Raw genomic sequence first — 14,341 nt, 5'->3', positions numbered from 1 at the left:
GTTGGGAATGAAGGAACCTCTTCTGCCGATGACAGGCACAACAAGCAGGGCGAAGACCGAAGACGGACATACGCCATGCAGCCCCTCTTGCAATATTTACAACCCGTGATTTGCAGCGCCAACTGCAGGGATATGTTGTCCGAAAGGCGTCCATATGTTTAGACATGTGAGAAAAGCGGCAGATCCTTGTAGCATTCACGAACATTACCTTACACAGCAGCGTACGTCAACCCTGACTTATAAACCAGCCAACCAACTAGGCAACGAGGCAACAAAACTGTACAACAGACGTCATAACAATCGAACAGTCAATCACGGAAAGCACCGAACGTGGAGTAGCATTCGAGCACGCGCTCTGCTTCCAACGAAAGCCCACTCAGATGCTCGACACTCTGGGCACAGAGCTCGTCGAGCGCCTTGCCGGCTTTCTGGACAACGGGCATGATCTGGGCTCGCTGCGACTTGTCTGCTGGCGTTTATACACGAAAACGCTTTTCGCCGTTGCCTCTGCCTGGTTTGGCACGGTGGAGACCGATTTGTGCCCGCACAGCATACGGAGACTCGAAGGCATCTCTCGCAACGAGACATTTCGACTTGCTGTCCGCAAAATACGTACCGAAGACCGGTGCCAGTCCCTCTCGTCACTGAGTGGTGGCCGGCCAAGACTGGAATCTGGGGCCCTCGACCTCTCTCCCCAGACGATCGCGCAGGGTAGTATGCAAGGGTCCAGGGTGTCGCGATGGTCCCGAATGCTTGGGGGGCGGATATAACTGGCCGCGACTCGAATCGGGGGCCCTCGATCTTTCTTCACAGACGGTGTGGGAAGTTCAGGCCACCATAACCCGTTTTGTTTGTGTCACTGCCATTGAAATCAACGATGAGCTAGGTGGCATCCCTGCTAAGCTAGGCACCCCCACGAGCCTATCACCGACCGATGCCCTGAATCTCTTCCTGCCCTCCTTCAGTCTCGCACAAGACACGATACGCCCTCAGTCCTTCCACATCAACTTCAGCCGATACCCCACATACAACTTGAGCGTAAGCTAATTGCCGGCATCAACTCTCCTGTCGGCCGCCTTTCGAGCTGCATGGTCTCATCTAGAGCGCCTCAACATATCTTTGCGGATCGCCGTATCAACGGTGGAGTGTGCCCTGGCCTTGGTCTCTGCAGCAACGAGCCTGAAGACGCTTTCCCTGGGCCGAAGTCTAGGAAACACTGAAGCGTTCTTCATCCGGCTCGCAGGCGAGGCGGCCGTTCCGCCCATCAGCAATCTGAGACTTTTTCACATACCACTAGGGTCGTCTACTGCCTTGGCCGACGCAGTGATCCGCTTCAAAGCCAGTCTCAGATCGCTCCACATGTCCCACGTGAGGTTCCAAACTGGAAGGGACAACTGGAATGACTTCTTCGGGCGTATCGCGCAGCACCAGTTCCCCTTTCTCGAACGCGTTACCGCCTTCGAGCTCCGCGGACCGCCACCGACTTTCTTCTGCCCTCTGCGGATGCGGCAAGCAACCCTTCGAAGCTGCGACGGCGTCTTTGGGTTCACCGTCACGGACGCCTTCCACAAGTGACGGGTGGATGGTGTACGGTATTCGGGCCCGCCTGCTGGCACCCAGCTAGCCTTGAAGGCTTTGGGAGAGAAGTCTAGCTATGGTTTGGTGCTTAGGGCTGGCGCGCAGAGTCCGGGTTTGCCAGACATGAAGACATATACTGGGGACGCCGTGGGGAGGCTGGTGGATCCGCGGGAGTTCTACGAGTAGAGATCGACAGACCGGGTGTCTTTCCATAAAGTCCCCGATGCAACACCCACTCGAAATGCAATATAACCGGGAGATTGCCTATGATTGGAATAATGACCAGACTGTCGCCTACAGTTTTGGATCCGGTATTGGAATTGGCCGACAAACTAGTACCTACCCTACCCGGCTGCGTAAATGAGGAATCGTTGGACAACTTAACTACGTATCCGTAAGCAAACTAATTAGGTAGGAGGCACATACAAAATGCCTTCGAATTGTCGTCGATCGTCTCGTCGTGTTAGCGTCCGAGTCCGTCCATGTCGCAGTTCTGAGCCACCACTCTCCGTCGTAATTAGTCTTCAAACAACCCTGGCTCCTCGTGTGACAAATATATGATCACTTGGCCCCTAAGGCGTCCCCAACACTGTTCAACTAGAATAGTGACCTGCCAATTACCGTGACCATGGCGACCAAATCACCGTCCTCTGAGGTGGGGTCTCCAAAGCCATAGTGTATATACCGGATGTTCTCCAGGGGGGACCCGCCTGTGACGAATCAGCCTTTTCGCGTGGGGAAGTCCCGCCCGGTTGTTGTGTTCTCGCTTGCCTGTTACGACGGCGTACAGCCCGGCTGCACTCCGGTGTAGCAGGCTGGCCATCAACCCAAAACCGCCCGTCAAGGACTCCTACGGTCTCCGCGGTCGTTCTTCTCAGCGTTCTGTCTGTGTGACCAGGCGCAGGCAAGTACGCTCACTTCGCCATTATCCTGCGCTGTGTGGCCGACCGCCATCTTCCCGGGGCCGTGGACGGTGAGCATGGTGCACACGAAATACTCTACTGTGGCGGTGAGGGTGATTGGGGAACATTCCGTTTAGTCGAATGTCCGGGTTGGCCGAGACGTTCTACTCTGTGTCCGCCGCCGGGCAGGCTCAGAACGTTCCTGATCCATGGTAGAGGAGCGAGTTGGACGTTCTCTATGACAAGCCGATTGCTGGGAGATTTCCCTGGCCACGGAGAATGTGAGTTGTTGGTGGGTCAGGAACGACTAGTATGAGTGAGAGATACTCCTATGACGAGCCTCACCGTCCCATCAGGCACGTTAAATATGGATATCGGAGGAAATTCATCGCTATCGTTCGGTTAGATCTCGATATGGCGTGTCGCAAGGTTCCCCCGAATTTCATAGATTCAGAGTATTTCTAGGTTCGTCAGCGAAAAAGCCGATAAAATAGGGGGCGATCTGTTTAGCTCTTTATTTTGTAGTACACTAGTAATATTGATTTGGTTCTGCCGGTATAGTCAGGACCCCCGGATGCTCATTGGAGGGGCGTCGAGGTACCAGTACCTGGCTGCGACCAAGCGCCCCGCACTGTCGAAGTCCCCAGCAACGGCGGCACTGCCCTGCCAAGTTTGGCGACCATGACAGCAAGGTCTGTACCTTGCCTGTAATGTTATTGTGTAGACGCAGCTACTAGTTGATATGCATGTTACATTGTGACTTTGTTATTGCATCGAGTTGGACGGGCTCGAGCAGTTCTGATCAGACAGGGTGAGTTCCGTTGAATAAATGGAAATCAACGGTGGGTTGAGGGGAAGGGTCGTAGAGAATCTCTTTGCACAGTCACAATTATGGCAGCCTAGTAACAAGGTGGTGTTATTGCGTCTATCTTGAAATATTGCCGCCCGTCTGTTGTACAGAATTCACGCTTATCGCGGCTGCGGTGAATGATTAGGCATCGTCGTCCGTACCACAGCAAACAAGGGCCAGAAAACTCAAGTACATGGGTGCCACCTGAATCCTTCTTTTTTCAAGATAGTTTGGCGGGGGGGTCTGAAAGGGCTAAAGAACGAGGAGAAGCTTCGTGCATGGCGGCGGCTGTTCATTGCAGCTATCCCAAGAGTATTTCCCGTGGAGCAATCCTTAGGGACGTTGGGGAGTTCCGGTATCTGCTATCACTGAGGCAGCAGTTGGTAAGGCGAGTCACACAAGTCAGGAGACGCGATGTGCATGCAGGACACATGATTGGCTGTGTCACGCCATCTGACGTCTGGTTGACAGATGCTAGGCAGATGCGGAATAGTTGCAGAGCACCGTGAAAATGCTAGTAGCGGCAGATCTATGTCATGTCGTAGCAACTGACAGCTGAGGGGGATGGCGGGAGGAAGGACAAAAATAAGAAGAAAAGAAAGAAGAGAAATAAGAACGAGCTGTTGTTGCCCGAGCACGGCACTGCAATTTAGGGTTCAGTTCAGGCGCAGCGCCACACAATGTCGGGCTTGTCAGCCACGGACGACCCCGCAAACGGTGAAACCAGAGCAAAGCGGTTGGCTTGTGCGGTGCTTGACAAGGGGTGGGTACCACAACCTCAATGAAGATTGGCCAACGGCAGTGGCCCAAACCGGAGGAGCCTGCGAAAGGTACAAAAGGACCTTCCCATCCCACCCAGTTTTCGGGCCCATCATTCTGCGGCCGCTTTGATCTTCCCGCCAAATCGCGATAATACGCAGCACACCCAGACATTACATCACCCCGCGAGTCTCTCCAGCCCACAGCCCATCCCGCGTCCCTGCAACCCCTCACAGAGACGCAGAGCCCACAGAACACCTTGGGCCGTTCTTGTGCGACTCGACCGCACCCGGGCTGATTCAATTGCCTCAGCGGCGCCGTGTGGGCTTGATCTCGCTCCCTCAACTGCTTTCCCGCAGTCCAGAAGCAGTGGCTCGAGCTTCTCTACCTCCCAAGACCGCCCCGCTTTACTCGAGTCCGACGGCCGAATCACAGCCCTCGGACAGCTCTCGAAGCTTTGACCAAGACTGCTCTTTGCCCCACGGCCGCTGCGCGCTAAACTCAATCCGACCCTTGCTCCCCACGCCCTGCTCTGCAACTCGCGGTTTTGCTTGACTTTTGTACCATCGCGAACCGCGAAACACTTTTTCATCATTGCGCGCCAGAACTCTTAACGAAACACACGCAACCGGGACCCGGCCGCCATCCATTCCGCATCCCAATAGAACTGCCAGCTTTCCGGTACGCGCTCTTTGCGCGATGGGTGTTTCAATCCGCTGCGACACCGGTTTATTGTCGTCCTGGGGAGTTTCTGCGTAAGCAATCCCCAACTGCAATCTGCGGCCTTGGCCCGTGGTGCCGTGGTGCCCGTGGCTTTGTCCCAAGGCACGGCTAACAACTGTTTACTATCGCTCCAGACATTTTGCATTCTCCGAGCCTAGTCGATCGAATTGAGACACGCTAGCCAACCCAACATCTTTTTTCCCGCTGCCGCCATGAGCAAAACAATCCAACTGGGGACCCGGTTGCGGTACCCCATCACCATCGTCAAGCTGCTCAAGTCACCCGGCGACACCATCAGGAAACAAGAACCCCTGATGCAGTACTCGTTCAAATGGATGAAAGAGGTCGGCGATAGTATCCGGGAAAACACGTGGATGGAGGAGCAGACAACCACCGTCAATTGGGACTCGCCCACAGACGGCGAGCTCAGGCAATGGAACATTAGAGAAGGCCAGCTCATCGCGGAGGATGCGCCCTGCATGGTGGTCAAGGAGGCGTGCTCGCACGAGGTCCAGTTCCAGGGCCTCTGCGCCATCTGCGGCAAAGACATGACCGAGGTCAACTGGGCCGCCGAAGCGCGCGACACGCACCGCGCGCCCATCAGCATGGTACACGACCGGACGAACCTGACTGTCAGCGCGGCCCAGGCCCAGCGAACCGAGCACGAGCTGCAGCGACGGCTGCTCCAGAGCCGCAAACTGAGCCTGGTGGTCGATCTGGACCAGACCGTCATCCAAGCTTGCATCGACCCGACCGTCGGCGAGTGGCAGAGAGACCCGACCAACCCCAACCACGAGTCGGTCAAGTACGTCAAGGCCTTTGAGCTCGAAGACGGTCCGCCGGGGCTGACGGCTCGGTGTTGGTACTACATCAAGCTGCGCCCGGGCCTGGAGGGCTTCCTCAAACGCATCTCGGAAATGTACGAGATGCACGTCTACACCATGGGCACGCGCGCCTATGCGCAGAACGTGGCGCGACTCCTCGATCCCGACAGGAAGCTGTTTGGCAACCGCGTCATCAGCCGCGACGAGAACCACAACATGCTGTCCAAGAGCCTGCAGCGCCTGTTCCCCGTGAGCACGCACATGGTTGTGATCATGGACGACCGCTCCGATGTTTGGCCGGATAACAGGCCCAACCTCATCAAGGTGTCGCCGTACGAGTTCTTCAAGGGCATCGGAGACATCAACTCCAGTTTCCTACCCAAGCGTCAGGATCTCCTTAAGCCGAATGGCGGCAAGAAGAAGTCGAGGAAGAAGGAGTCGGTGGTGACTGCTAACGTCAAGGACGACGCCGCGGCGATGCAGAAGATGATCGACGCGACGGGTGGGGACCAATCCGCGGTGACGAAACTCCAAGTCGAGGAACAACAGCGCACCCTCGAGAAGCAGCTCAAGGACCGCCCGCTCCAGGCCCTTCAAGAGAAGCTGGACTCGGAGGACGAAGAAGCCGAGAGAGCAACGGTCCAGTCCGAAGACGGCTCCGAGTCGCGATCGTCGTCGCCACCCGCGCACCGCCGGCGCGTCCTCCTCGACGACGACTACGAGCTCGAATACCTCGAGCAGCACCTCACCAACCTCCACAGACAGTTCTACGAGCGCTACGACAGGGGGCGCCAGCTCCACCGCGCGGGCACAAACGTTGACTTTGAGGCGGTCCCGGACGTGGGCGACGTGCTGGACGAGCTCAAGTCGCGCGTCCTGCGCGGGTGCCGGATCGTCCTGTCGGGCGTGCTGGCGCGCGACGTCGACATTTACAAGTCGGAGATTGGGCTGCAGATCATGTCGTTTGGCGCCGAGCTCTGCCCCAGGGTGCGGAGGGACGTGACGCACCTCGTCGTCAACGTGGCGCAGCCCGGGAGGGAGAAGCTGCTGGAGGCGCGGCGCCGGCCGCACATCAAAATCGTCGGCCTCGGGTGGCTGGCCGAGTGCTTCACCAAGTGGGCGGCCGTGGACGAGACACCGTACCTGTTCACGGCGCGGCTGGCCGAGGAGGATGCGGGTGGGGTGAAGAACGGGGCCGGTGGGGAGGAGAAGAAGGCCGCGGAGGCGATTGGGGACGACGAGGACGACGATGATGAGAGCACGGAGAGGGTGACGAACGGCGAGGTCGCCGTTGCTAAGAGGCGAAAGAGCCCGAAGCTGAAGCTGGTGAGCGCGTCCGGGGAGGCCAGGGAGTTGGTGGATGAAGACGAGGAGGATGACAATGAGAGCGAAGACGATGATCTGGACGAGGAAGAGGAGGGGTTGCTGCCCGATGCGCTCGAGGACGGGCAGCTGTCGCCGATCGACGGGCTGAAGACCTTCAACTGGGGCTCGGCGGATGCGGAGCTGGATGAGTTCCTTGCGAGTGGGTCCGATGATTCCGGCGAGGAGGATGACAATGAGGACGGTGACGAAGAGAGTAGCAGCAAGGAAGAGGAAAAGGACGAGGACTTTGTCATGAACGAAGAAGAGTCTGAATCCTCGGACGAGTCGGCCGCGCGCAAGAGAAGGAGCAACAGGAGCAGCCCCTCTAGGAACAGCCCGTTGAGGAAACGGAAGCATGGAGATGAAGAAGCGACCGAGACGGGAACAGAGTCGGAGGGCGGAGAAGATAGTCCTGCCAAGCGGCTGCGCAGGACAAAGAGCCAGCGCACATCGTCGCTCAGGAATCAGTACAGTTCGGATGTGGATAGCGGCTTACCGACGCCGCGGGTTACCGGGGATGAGGAAGATGTCTCCCTGCTTAACGGCGGCGAACCGCAGCATCAGCAGCAGCAACAACAGCAGCAGCAACAACAACAACAACAACAACAACAACAACAACAGCAACAACAACAACAGAATGGGGATGGGAAGGATGTTGGCTTTGAGGACTTTGATGAGGCCGAACTGGAGGCGGAATTCGAGGCCGAGTTCGAGGCCGAGTTTGCAGCCGAGGAAGCGGCGGTACGGGCTAGGGACCAAGGGAAGGGATAGGCTCATTCACTGGTGTTACTACTCCTGCAAAGAGGCATCGGCGTGTCTGACAAGTGTTGAGATTACTGGGTTTGTTTGGCTTTTAGCGTGGGTTGGTTTCGGGGGTCGGTCGGCTGGAGATGGAGTTGTGACATTTGTGATTGGGCTATAGTGGTATCATTTAACACATTGCATGCAATGGCATCTTTGAAGTTCCACCACATCTTCCGTTGCAGACAAGGTCGTGATGTTGTCTTGTGCTCTCCCCTGGTCGTCTTCTGTGGAGATGGATGGGGCCCACTTATTAACATCTACGTAGCTTGCTCAACTTCCTTACGTAATCTCGAATTGCTAAACCTCGCAACGCCGATTTCGAGCGCAAGCTGCCACTGGAAACTGCCGACAAACAAAACCCCCCCCCCCGACCTCTCGACTACCGAGCTCGCCCTGCCCTTCGAGCCATCTCAGGCACCACACACCGCACACCTCACCGCTCCACCGACACCAATTTGTTCACGGGCGGATTCGGACCGCGCGATTTGACGCGAAAACAACGAGCGGATAACAAAAGGGCTCGGCGACGGCCGGTTCCCCATTTTTGATCCATCGCTCGAGGAGGAACGCGAGACGCAGAATTGCCCGCCATGCCGCAGGATATGCCGCCTGCTGGCGGCTATGAGGCCGTTCAGTACAAGGTTGGTGGTTCTTTGGTCATTGTTTTCCGGCAATGTTTGCTCTGCTCTGGCGGGCGATGTTCGGTGGTTGGCGGCCGCAGTTGGGAACGTTGTGGGAGATGGGCGACCATACTCGCGCCGAGCGAGCGGACGAGGGATGGGCCGACTTGCAAGATTCATATTAGCGTGGACTGGGTATGATTTGCGGGTTTGGGGCAACGGCAAGAGCGCATTGAAGCGGTGCCCGGGAGGCCGGTGGGATGGCACGGTCGAGGGTCTGTGGCGCGAACCCGCAGTGGACGGATCATCAGCACTCTCCGTGCTGCAAAATTACAGCAGACGGATCACCAGCATTTGTGTAGCGAAGGAAGAGGGCGGAACAGCAAAACCCAGCCGACAACCAGCGTCCTACCCCAGCAGCGTCCCAGCAACCGACCTAGTTCCTCCCTTCCGTTCTGATATCAGCATCTCGGCTTCAGCAGAGCAGCTTGCTAACCTCTGTCCGCCCACAGCGCAATCTCCCCTCGCGCGGCCTCTTCCGCCCCGGCCCGCTCCTCGCAGGCGGCGCCGTCCTGATGCTTTTCGGCTGGTACAAGCTGGTCAAGGGCATCCGCGAGCAAAAGTACTTCTTCTCGCGCCGAGGCTACCAGGATGTCTGTATGCTAACGCCGTCTCGCAGCGAACTCGCCCGCGAAAAGATGTGGGCCCGCATCCACCTCATCCCGCTCCTCCAGGCCGAAGAGGACCGCGATCTTGTCCGGCGGCACCTGGCTGACCAGGCGAGAGAGAAGGAATTGCTGGGGGAGAATATCAGGGTTTATCATGCGGATAGGTGAGTTTTCCCTTCGGACTGATGGTAGTGGGGTGTGGTTTGTGAGCTAACACGCGGTTCAAGATACGTCCGTCCGACGTTTGCGGCTACGCCGGCGAATGTCGCGAAGGAGTGAGGCACGCTGGTGAATGGGGATATACGGTATTTGGAGGGGAGGGCGGGTCCTCGAGCTTTGGCGAACGAAGAGGAAGTGAAGCGGGATGCCGCGTTTGCCCGGTGGGCTGTATATACTTGTTGTCTATACTTAGATGAAACATTGGGCCGAGACCACATGGGGGTCCCTTGGAGAGCATACTGTGGCGGCCTCGTTCCGTTTGACAGCTCGCCCACGCATGCCGTTCGTGCGATTTCCCAAACCACTAGATCCTCCGTTCCCGTTCGATCAATATGAGGGTCGGATTCCGGCTCAGCGACATGGCCTACGCTATTCGAACCATTCAACTGGTACGACGACCAGACGAAACGGCAGCGTCAATTGAGAGTCTAATTCTAGATCCGGAGGGAATGCTGGTTAGTGAAGCAAGTTCGACAGCCCGCCTGGGTATTGCTCCGTGTCCTGTATCTAGATCACTCTCAGGCGGGAATGTACTTCTGAGACTAATTAAAGACAGCTACTTTTTCGGCCCCATCGCCTCTAAGATGACAAAATATCCATGATAACAGCACGCAGGAAACGGCCGTCATCAGTTGCGAGACGCAGCGTCTCGCCTTGAGACATGCTACACGATGCCATAGCTAGCGACACGCTCAGCAGCACCACGGCCGCCCGAGACCAGATGGAGCCCCTCATGGAACCAGGCCTCCTGACTTGTTTGAGGTGAAGTACGCCAACTGTCACTAAGTTTTTCCAGGAACACCGAACTTTGCGTGCCTTGGTCGATGTCGTCTTTGCGAGAGCCGTGAGCAAGACGGTCATGGATGGATTGCCCGGCTGATGCTTGTTGGCACTTGAGGACGGCGTTTACATAGACTGAGTATCTGCATTTATGAACAAGAGTTCCTTCCTATTCCATGTCGGTGACGAGACCGCAGGCAGAACCGGAGTAAATAGCCCGAGTACGAACGGGTCCCTGTTCAGCTGATGAACAGGCGGGATGAGACGTTGCTGACTGGTTCTGGTCCGACAATGATGGCAAGGTAGTAATTATTTAGAAATGCAGCTAATCATGACCGCCAAATTCAGTAAACAAAATATACACTTGGCACAACGCCGTGGCCTATCCCGTCTGCCCGAGGCTCCGAATTTCATCGGAGTGCTAAACTGCTGGCGGAATTACCGAGCGGAAGTTCGGCAACGCTGTGCCCGTAGCCTTCCTTGAACCACCGGCTCAATGGAAACTGATGTACAGTATACCCCTATCTGAGTCCCTTAATTTAACATTCCAACGTTGAATTCATGACCTTGGTGGCTGATTTTGCCCCGCGGAGCGCGGCGGCGAATGATTTCCGGTGCTGTGGTATTCGTCATACGATCCCTGGTAAAAACGCGGCTTGGGTGGACTGCTGCTCGTATAAACGAGAGCTCGAAGAATTGGGATCGAAACCGCGATGATGGTAACGGCACTTTCGGCGGTGCCATATATTAAGAGGTTTACGCTGTCGACTGTTCCGCTATCAGCAACACTACAGGGTGATGTGAAGATGAGAGGGACTCACTCATGTCGTTACTTCCAATGGCATCGAGGTGGAGGATCTTGAGAAAAGACGTGATGCCAGCGCTAATGCGCGCGCGCGGCTTTGGTTAGCATCGATATACACGTCGGCATGTGTTCAAGTGTGATGAGACTCACAACACACCCATGCTCATGGCGAAGAGCGCGCTCAGCTTCTCGTTCATGCTGATTGCTGCGTTCCAAACAATCATCCATGGGAGCAACGCCAAGGCAATGTCCATGAAGCCGGAATATGCGGCCACGAAGATGTTGTAGCGGATCACAACAAATCTCGGCCAGCAGCTCCCAGTCCCTTCTGGGTTCCACAGCCGTGGAGGCGGCCAGCACTGAGCAAACTGGATGGTGGCGTTGGCGCCCAAGACGAGGTTGACCGACACAATAATGAACCACAGGAGGAGCTTGATCCGGTGATTGGTGACTACCCGGAGCAATGTGATGGCGAAGGATATCTTGCTCCAACAGGCGGCGAGAATGGAGAAGAAGCCGGCGACGTAGGAAACAAGGAGCACGTAGTTGAAGTTCTCCGAGGGGATGTCGGCATTGTGTCTTCCGTAGCCGATGGTCGTGTTGACTGAGAGTAATGAACACGAGGCCGCAAGAGCAAGCTAGTAGTATGAAGTAATGAAGGAGTTGATCGTCAGCAACGGCGTCCGTGGATTGACTGGGAATGTGACTCATTATTCACCCAGCTTGCCACTAGGACACAGTCATCCCAGCGGACTGGTCTCCCCCTCCACACCTTGCAGTAGATTCGCAGACCCAGGAAGAGCGTGGCGGCACCTGTCAGGGACCATATGGTAATATTTAGCCGGGGACCGTGATCGTCGATACTCGCCATTGCTTGCCGGGCGCTGTCAGCTGCATGCCATTAAAATGTCGAGACTTGAGTGTTTGACGTATGAATCGCATCACGAGTGGCGAGGGCAGAAGGGGGTTAATTAGGTAGATTTGAGGTAATGAACTTTGGGATACCAGCGGTAGCGGGCACTCTAGTTTAAAGCATTTAAACTTTCTAATTCTGCGCCAGTATTGCCAATCTCCATGCCGGGGCAGTCCGTGCTGTTGTCTAATCCTGTAAAAGGCCACATTTGGTGCCGTCGGGGTCGATCAAACATCCGACGAAAATTGTATGCACCCCATCACGGTGCAGGTCCTTGGCGCGGTTGAAGTGTGGCACAACCTGTCAACATGGTTGCGGGGAAGGGTACGCTCACGCTGAATTCTCCAAGATGCGAATGTATGATCTTCGGTAACATCCTTGATCGCTATGACGGGGGTCAAAGAACCCGTCCTCTCGGCATGGGGTCCGGAAGACATTTCGCCCGGATTTGGCAGTTTGCCCTGTGTAAACAGGTGCTCCAAGCTTTTTTTTCTTACTTTTAACCGCATTACTAATGCACCCCGCGTGCTTGAACCCAGTAGCCAAGAAGGTCCTGGCTGGAATTACCTGGCAGGGGGAAGGGGTATCTGTGATGGCCTTGACTCAAATGTCCAACGAGGAACGCAGTGATGACACCCAGCTGGGCATCTGCATGATACAATCACCACGTGTCGACTGAGCCACGTTGATACACCGAGGGATTGAATGAGGGGAAATGTAGGTTTCTGTTAGGTAACAAAGGCACTCGCCGGCGTCCAGGCCAATGATCCGCGACGTTAGGTGAGAGGGCTATTCGGATGGCTGGTATGTACTGTACATAATCTCCAGGAGAGGGGCAGCTGTTGCGTTCTAACGAAGTAGGTCGAGATCTCCGTGTAGGAACTATTATGCGGGCGGCTTTGTCTCCAACAACTTTGTCAGGCTCAGCACGCTCAGACTCAAGCTGTCCGGGCCGCCGTCGTCAAACGTGGCGCCGCCGATAACGGCCAGCTTGTCCGGATGTTTCTCAAAGACGTGCAGCGCGCGGCTGTAGGCGGGCGGTTGTCCCGTGGGATGTATTTCCCACGCGTCCGGGTCCCCGCCGCGGCGGTTGGTGTAGACCTCGCTGTGGTCGGCGTCGGACACAACGATGGTGCCGTTGGGCCCGCCGACGGGCGACCAGACGACGTACGGGGATGCGTTGGGCGCGAATGTCCCGCCGATAACGATGGGGATGCTCTCAGCCGAGTCGAACTCGGTCGGCTTGTCGGCCAGGCGATAGTGGACGGGGTAGTTGGATCCGTAAGAACTCGAGTTTCCGATAGGGCGCTCGAACACGACGATCCACTTGTTGATGGACTCAACCTTGGCCACTACGGTCATGCCGGGGCGGGCCAGGTATTCGTCGTACCTGACGTCGTTGACGACGGGGCCCCACGACTTGAGGTCCTTGGACCGCTGGTGGGCGAGCTTCTGACCATGCTCGGGATCGCGCTGGTCTGAGTAGTAGCAAATCAGCTCGTGATTGTAAGTGCTGTGCGGAGGTCAGTGATGGGCGGGTGGTTTTTGAGTAAAGGGCGGTCAATTACAGAAGGAACGGCTCCCAGATGGGTGTCGCGCCGTTTGTGGTATTCGGTCGTCCGCCCTGCGCGACATGGCTCACAAATTCCCAGCTCCGAGCCTTGTCAGTGCTGGCGTACAGGTCAATCCGCGTTCCATTAGAGCTCCAGCTGTTTCCCGACGCCAGGATAGTGCCGGGCCGGAATCCGCCTAGGGGCTCTCGCAGTTCCAGGAGCGCCGGCTGCGCGCTCATGCCCCATCCGTTGACTTGGTCGGTGAGATTGGAAACCCACTTCCAGCTGAGCCCGCCGTCTTTGCTCTCAAAGATCGGAAACGACGGGAGGCCGTCAGAAAAGGAGCCGCCCCTGATGCTCGCCGTCACCAGAAGAGTGCCATCGCGCAGCTCCGCAACCCGCGGATAGGACGCCCGCCCTCCGTCGGGCGGATCATATATCGTCCGATTCGTAAAGGTATGAGAAGGGGGTGGAGCGGGCCGGGCTGCGGTCAAGGATGCACCGGCCGCGACGGCCAAGCACAAGATGGTTTTGAGTCCAGAACGCATGACTGGGCGCGCTTGGGCCCTACGGAAACAATTTGATGCGTTTCGACGACAATCTTGTGGCTACCAGACCTACCGCAGGTACGTGCGCGCTTCTCGCCCTGGTTTTATGCCTTCATGGGCCTCAGCCAATCTCATACGGTGGCACCGGAATGCGGAGAGCACTCGGGGCTATGTTTTGCATAATATTGGCGGCATCAGAGCCCCGCGAGCAACGCCGGGCCGTACGCATGTTCGGAGTTCATGAAGCGCGCCTATCTGGTTCTCGAACGGCCTCCCCAGTACTCGTATGAGGCGGCCCGCTCGGTTAGCTGCCGTTGCGGGTTATAGACATCGGCGTTAGGAACTTAGGGTTAGTTTATATCCAGCTGGATTTCGCTCCACGTTCGCCAGCCGACCTCTGCCGCCGGCTGAAACGGGCAAGGGAATCGCC

General features: G+C 56.6%; 5 protein-coding genes across 5 annotated transcripts; 3 read left to right on the top strand and 2 right to left on the bottom strand.

The window, feature by feature from the left end:
* Nucleotides 1-1,359: 1,359 nt before the first annotated feature.
* MFIFM68171_07317 (uncharacterized protein) lies at nucleotides 1,360-1,575 on the top strand (the record flags this gene model as incomplete). Its single annotated transcript, XM_071062737.1, has 1 exon — nucleotides 1,360-1,575. The coding sequence occupies one exon, from the start codon at nucleotides 1,360-1,362 to the stop codon at nucleotides 1,573-1,575; it is 216 nt and encodes a 71-aa protein (XP_070918838.1).
* Nucleotides 1,576-5,024: 3,449 nt separating this feature from the next.
* Nucleotides 5,025-7,772, top strand: fcp1 (CTD phosphatase Fcp1; the record flags this gene model as incomplete). Its single annotated transcript, XM_071062736.1, has 1 exon — nucleotides 5,025-7,772. One exon carries the CDS (start codon nucleotides 5,025-5,027, stop codon nucleotides 7,770-7,772), a length of 2,748 nt encoding a protein of 915 aa, XP_070918837.1.
* A 623-nt stretch (nucleotides 7,773-8,395) lies between these two features.
* On the top strand, nucleotides 8,396-9,372 carry MFIFM68171_07315 (uncharacterized protein; the record flags this gene model as incomplete). Its single annotated transcript, XM_071062735.1, has 4 exons — nucleotides 8,396-8,446; nucleotides 8,938-9,047; nucleotides 9,105-9,257; nucleotides 9,321-9,372. The coding sequence occupies 4 exons, from the start codon at nucleotides 8,396-8,398 to the stop codon at nucleotides 9,370-9,372; spliced, it is 366 nt and encodes a 121-aa protein (XP_070918836.1).
* A 1,279-nt stretch (nucleotides 9,373-10,651) lies between these two features.
* MFIFM68171_07314 (uncharacterized protein) lies at nucleotides 10,652-11,768 on the bottom strand (the record flags this gene model as incomplete). The annotated part of the gene is made up of 4 exons (XM_071062734.1): nucleotides 10,652-10,860; nucleotides 10,914-10,975; nucleotides 11,048-11,535; nucleotides 11,616-11,768. The coding sequence occupies 4 exons, from the start codon at nucleotides 11,766-11,768 to the stop codon at nucleotides 10,652-10,654; spliced, it is 912 nt and encodes a 303-aa protein (XP_070918835.1).
* Nucleotides 11,769-12,695: 927 nt separating this feature from the next.
* MFIFM68171_07313 (uncharacterized protein) lies at nucleotides 12,696-13,911 on the bottom strand (the record flags this gene model as incomplete). Its single annotated transcript, XM_071062733.1, has 2 exons — nucleotides 12,696-13,323; nucleotides 13,379-13,911. The coding sequence occupies 2 exons, from the start codon at nucleotides 13,909-13,911 to the stop codon at nucleotides 12,696-12,698; spliced, it is 1,161 nt and encodes a 386-aa protein (XP_070918834.1).
* Nucleotides 13,912-14,341: the final 430 nt, after the last annotated feature.

This window comes from Madurella fahalii, assembly GCF_045866475.1.
Source record: "Madurella fahalii IFM 68171 DNA, scaffold_4, whole genome shotgun sequence".
NCBI classification, from domain to species: Eukaryota; Fungi; Ascomycota; class Sordariomycetes; order Sordariales; genus Madurella; species Madurella fahalii.
The sequence above is the reverse complement of the archived record's forward strand: the minus strand, read 5'-3'. Positions and strand labels throughout refer to the sequence as shown.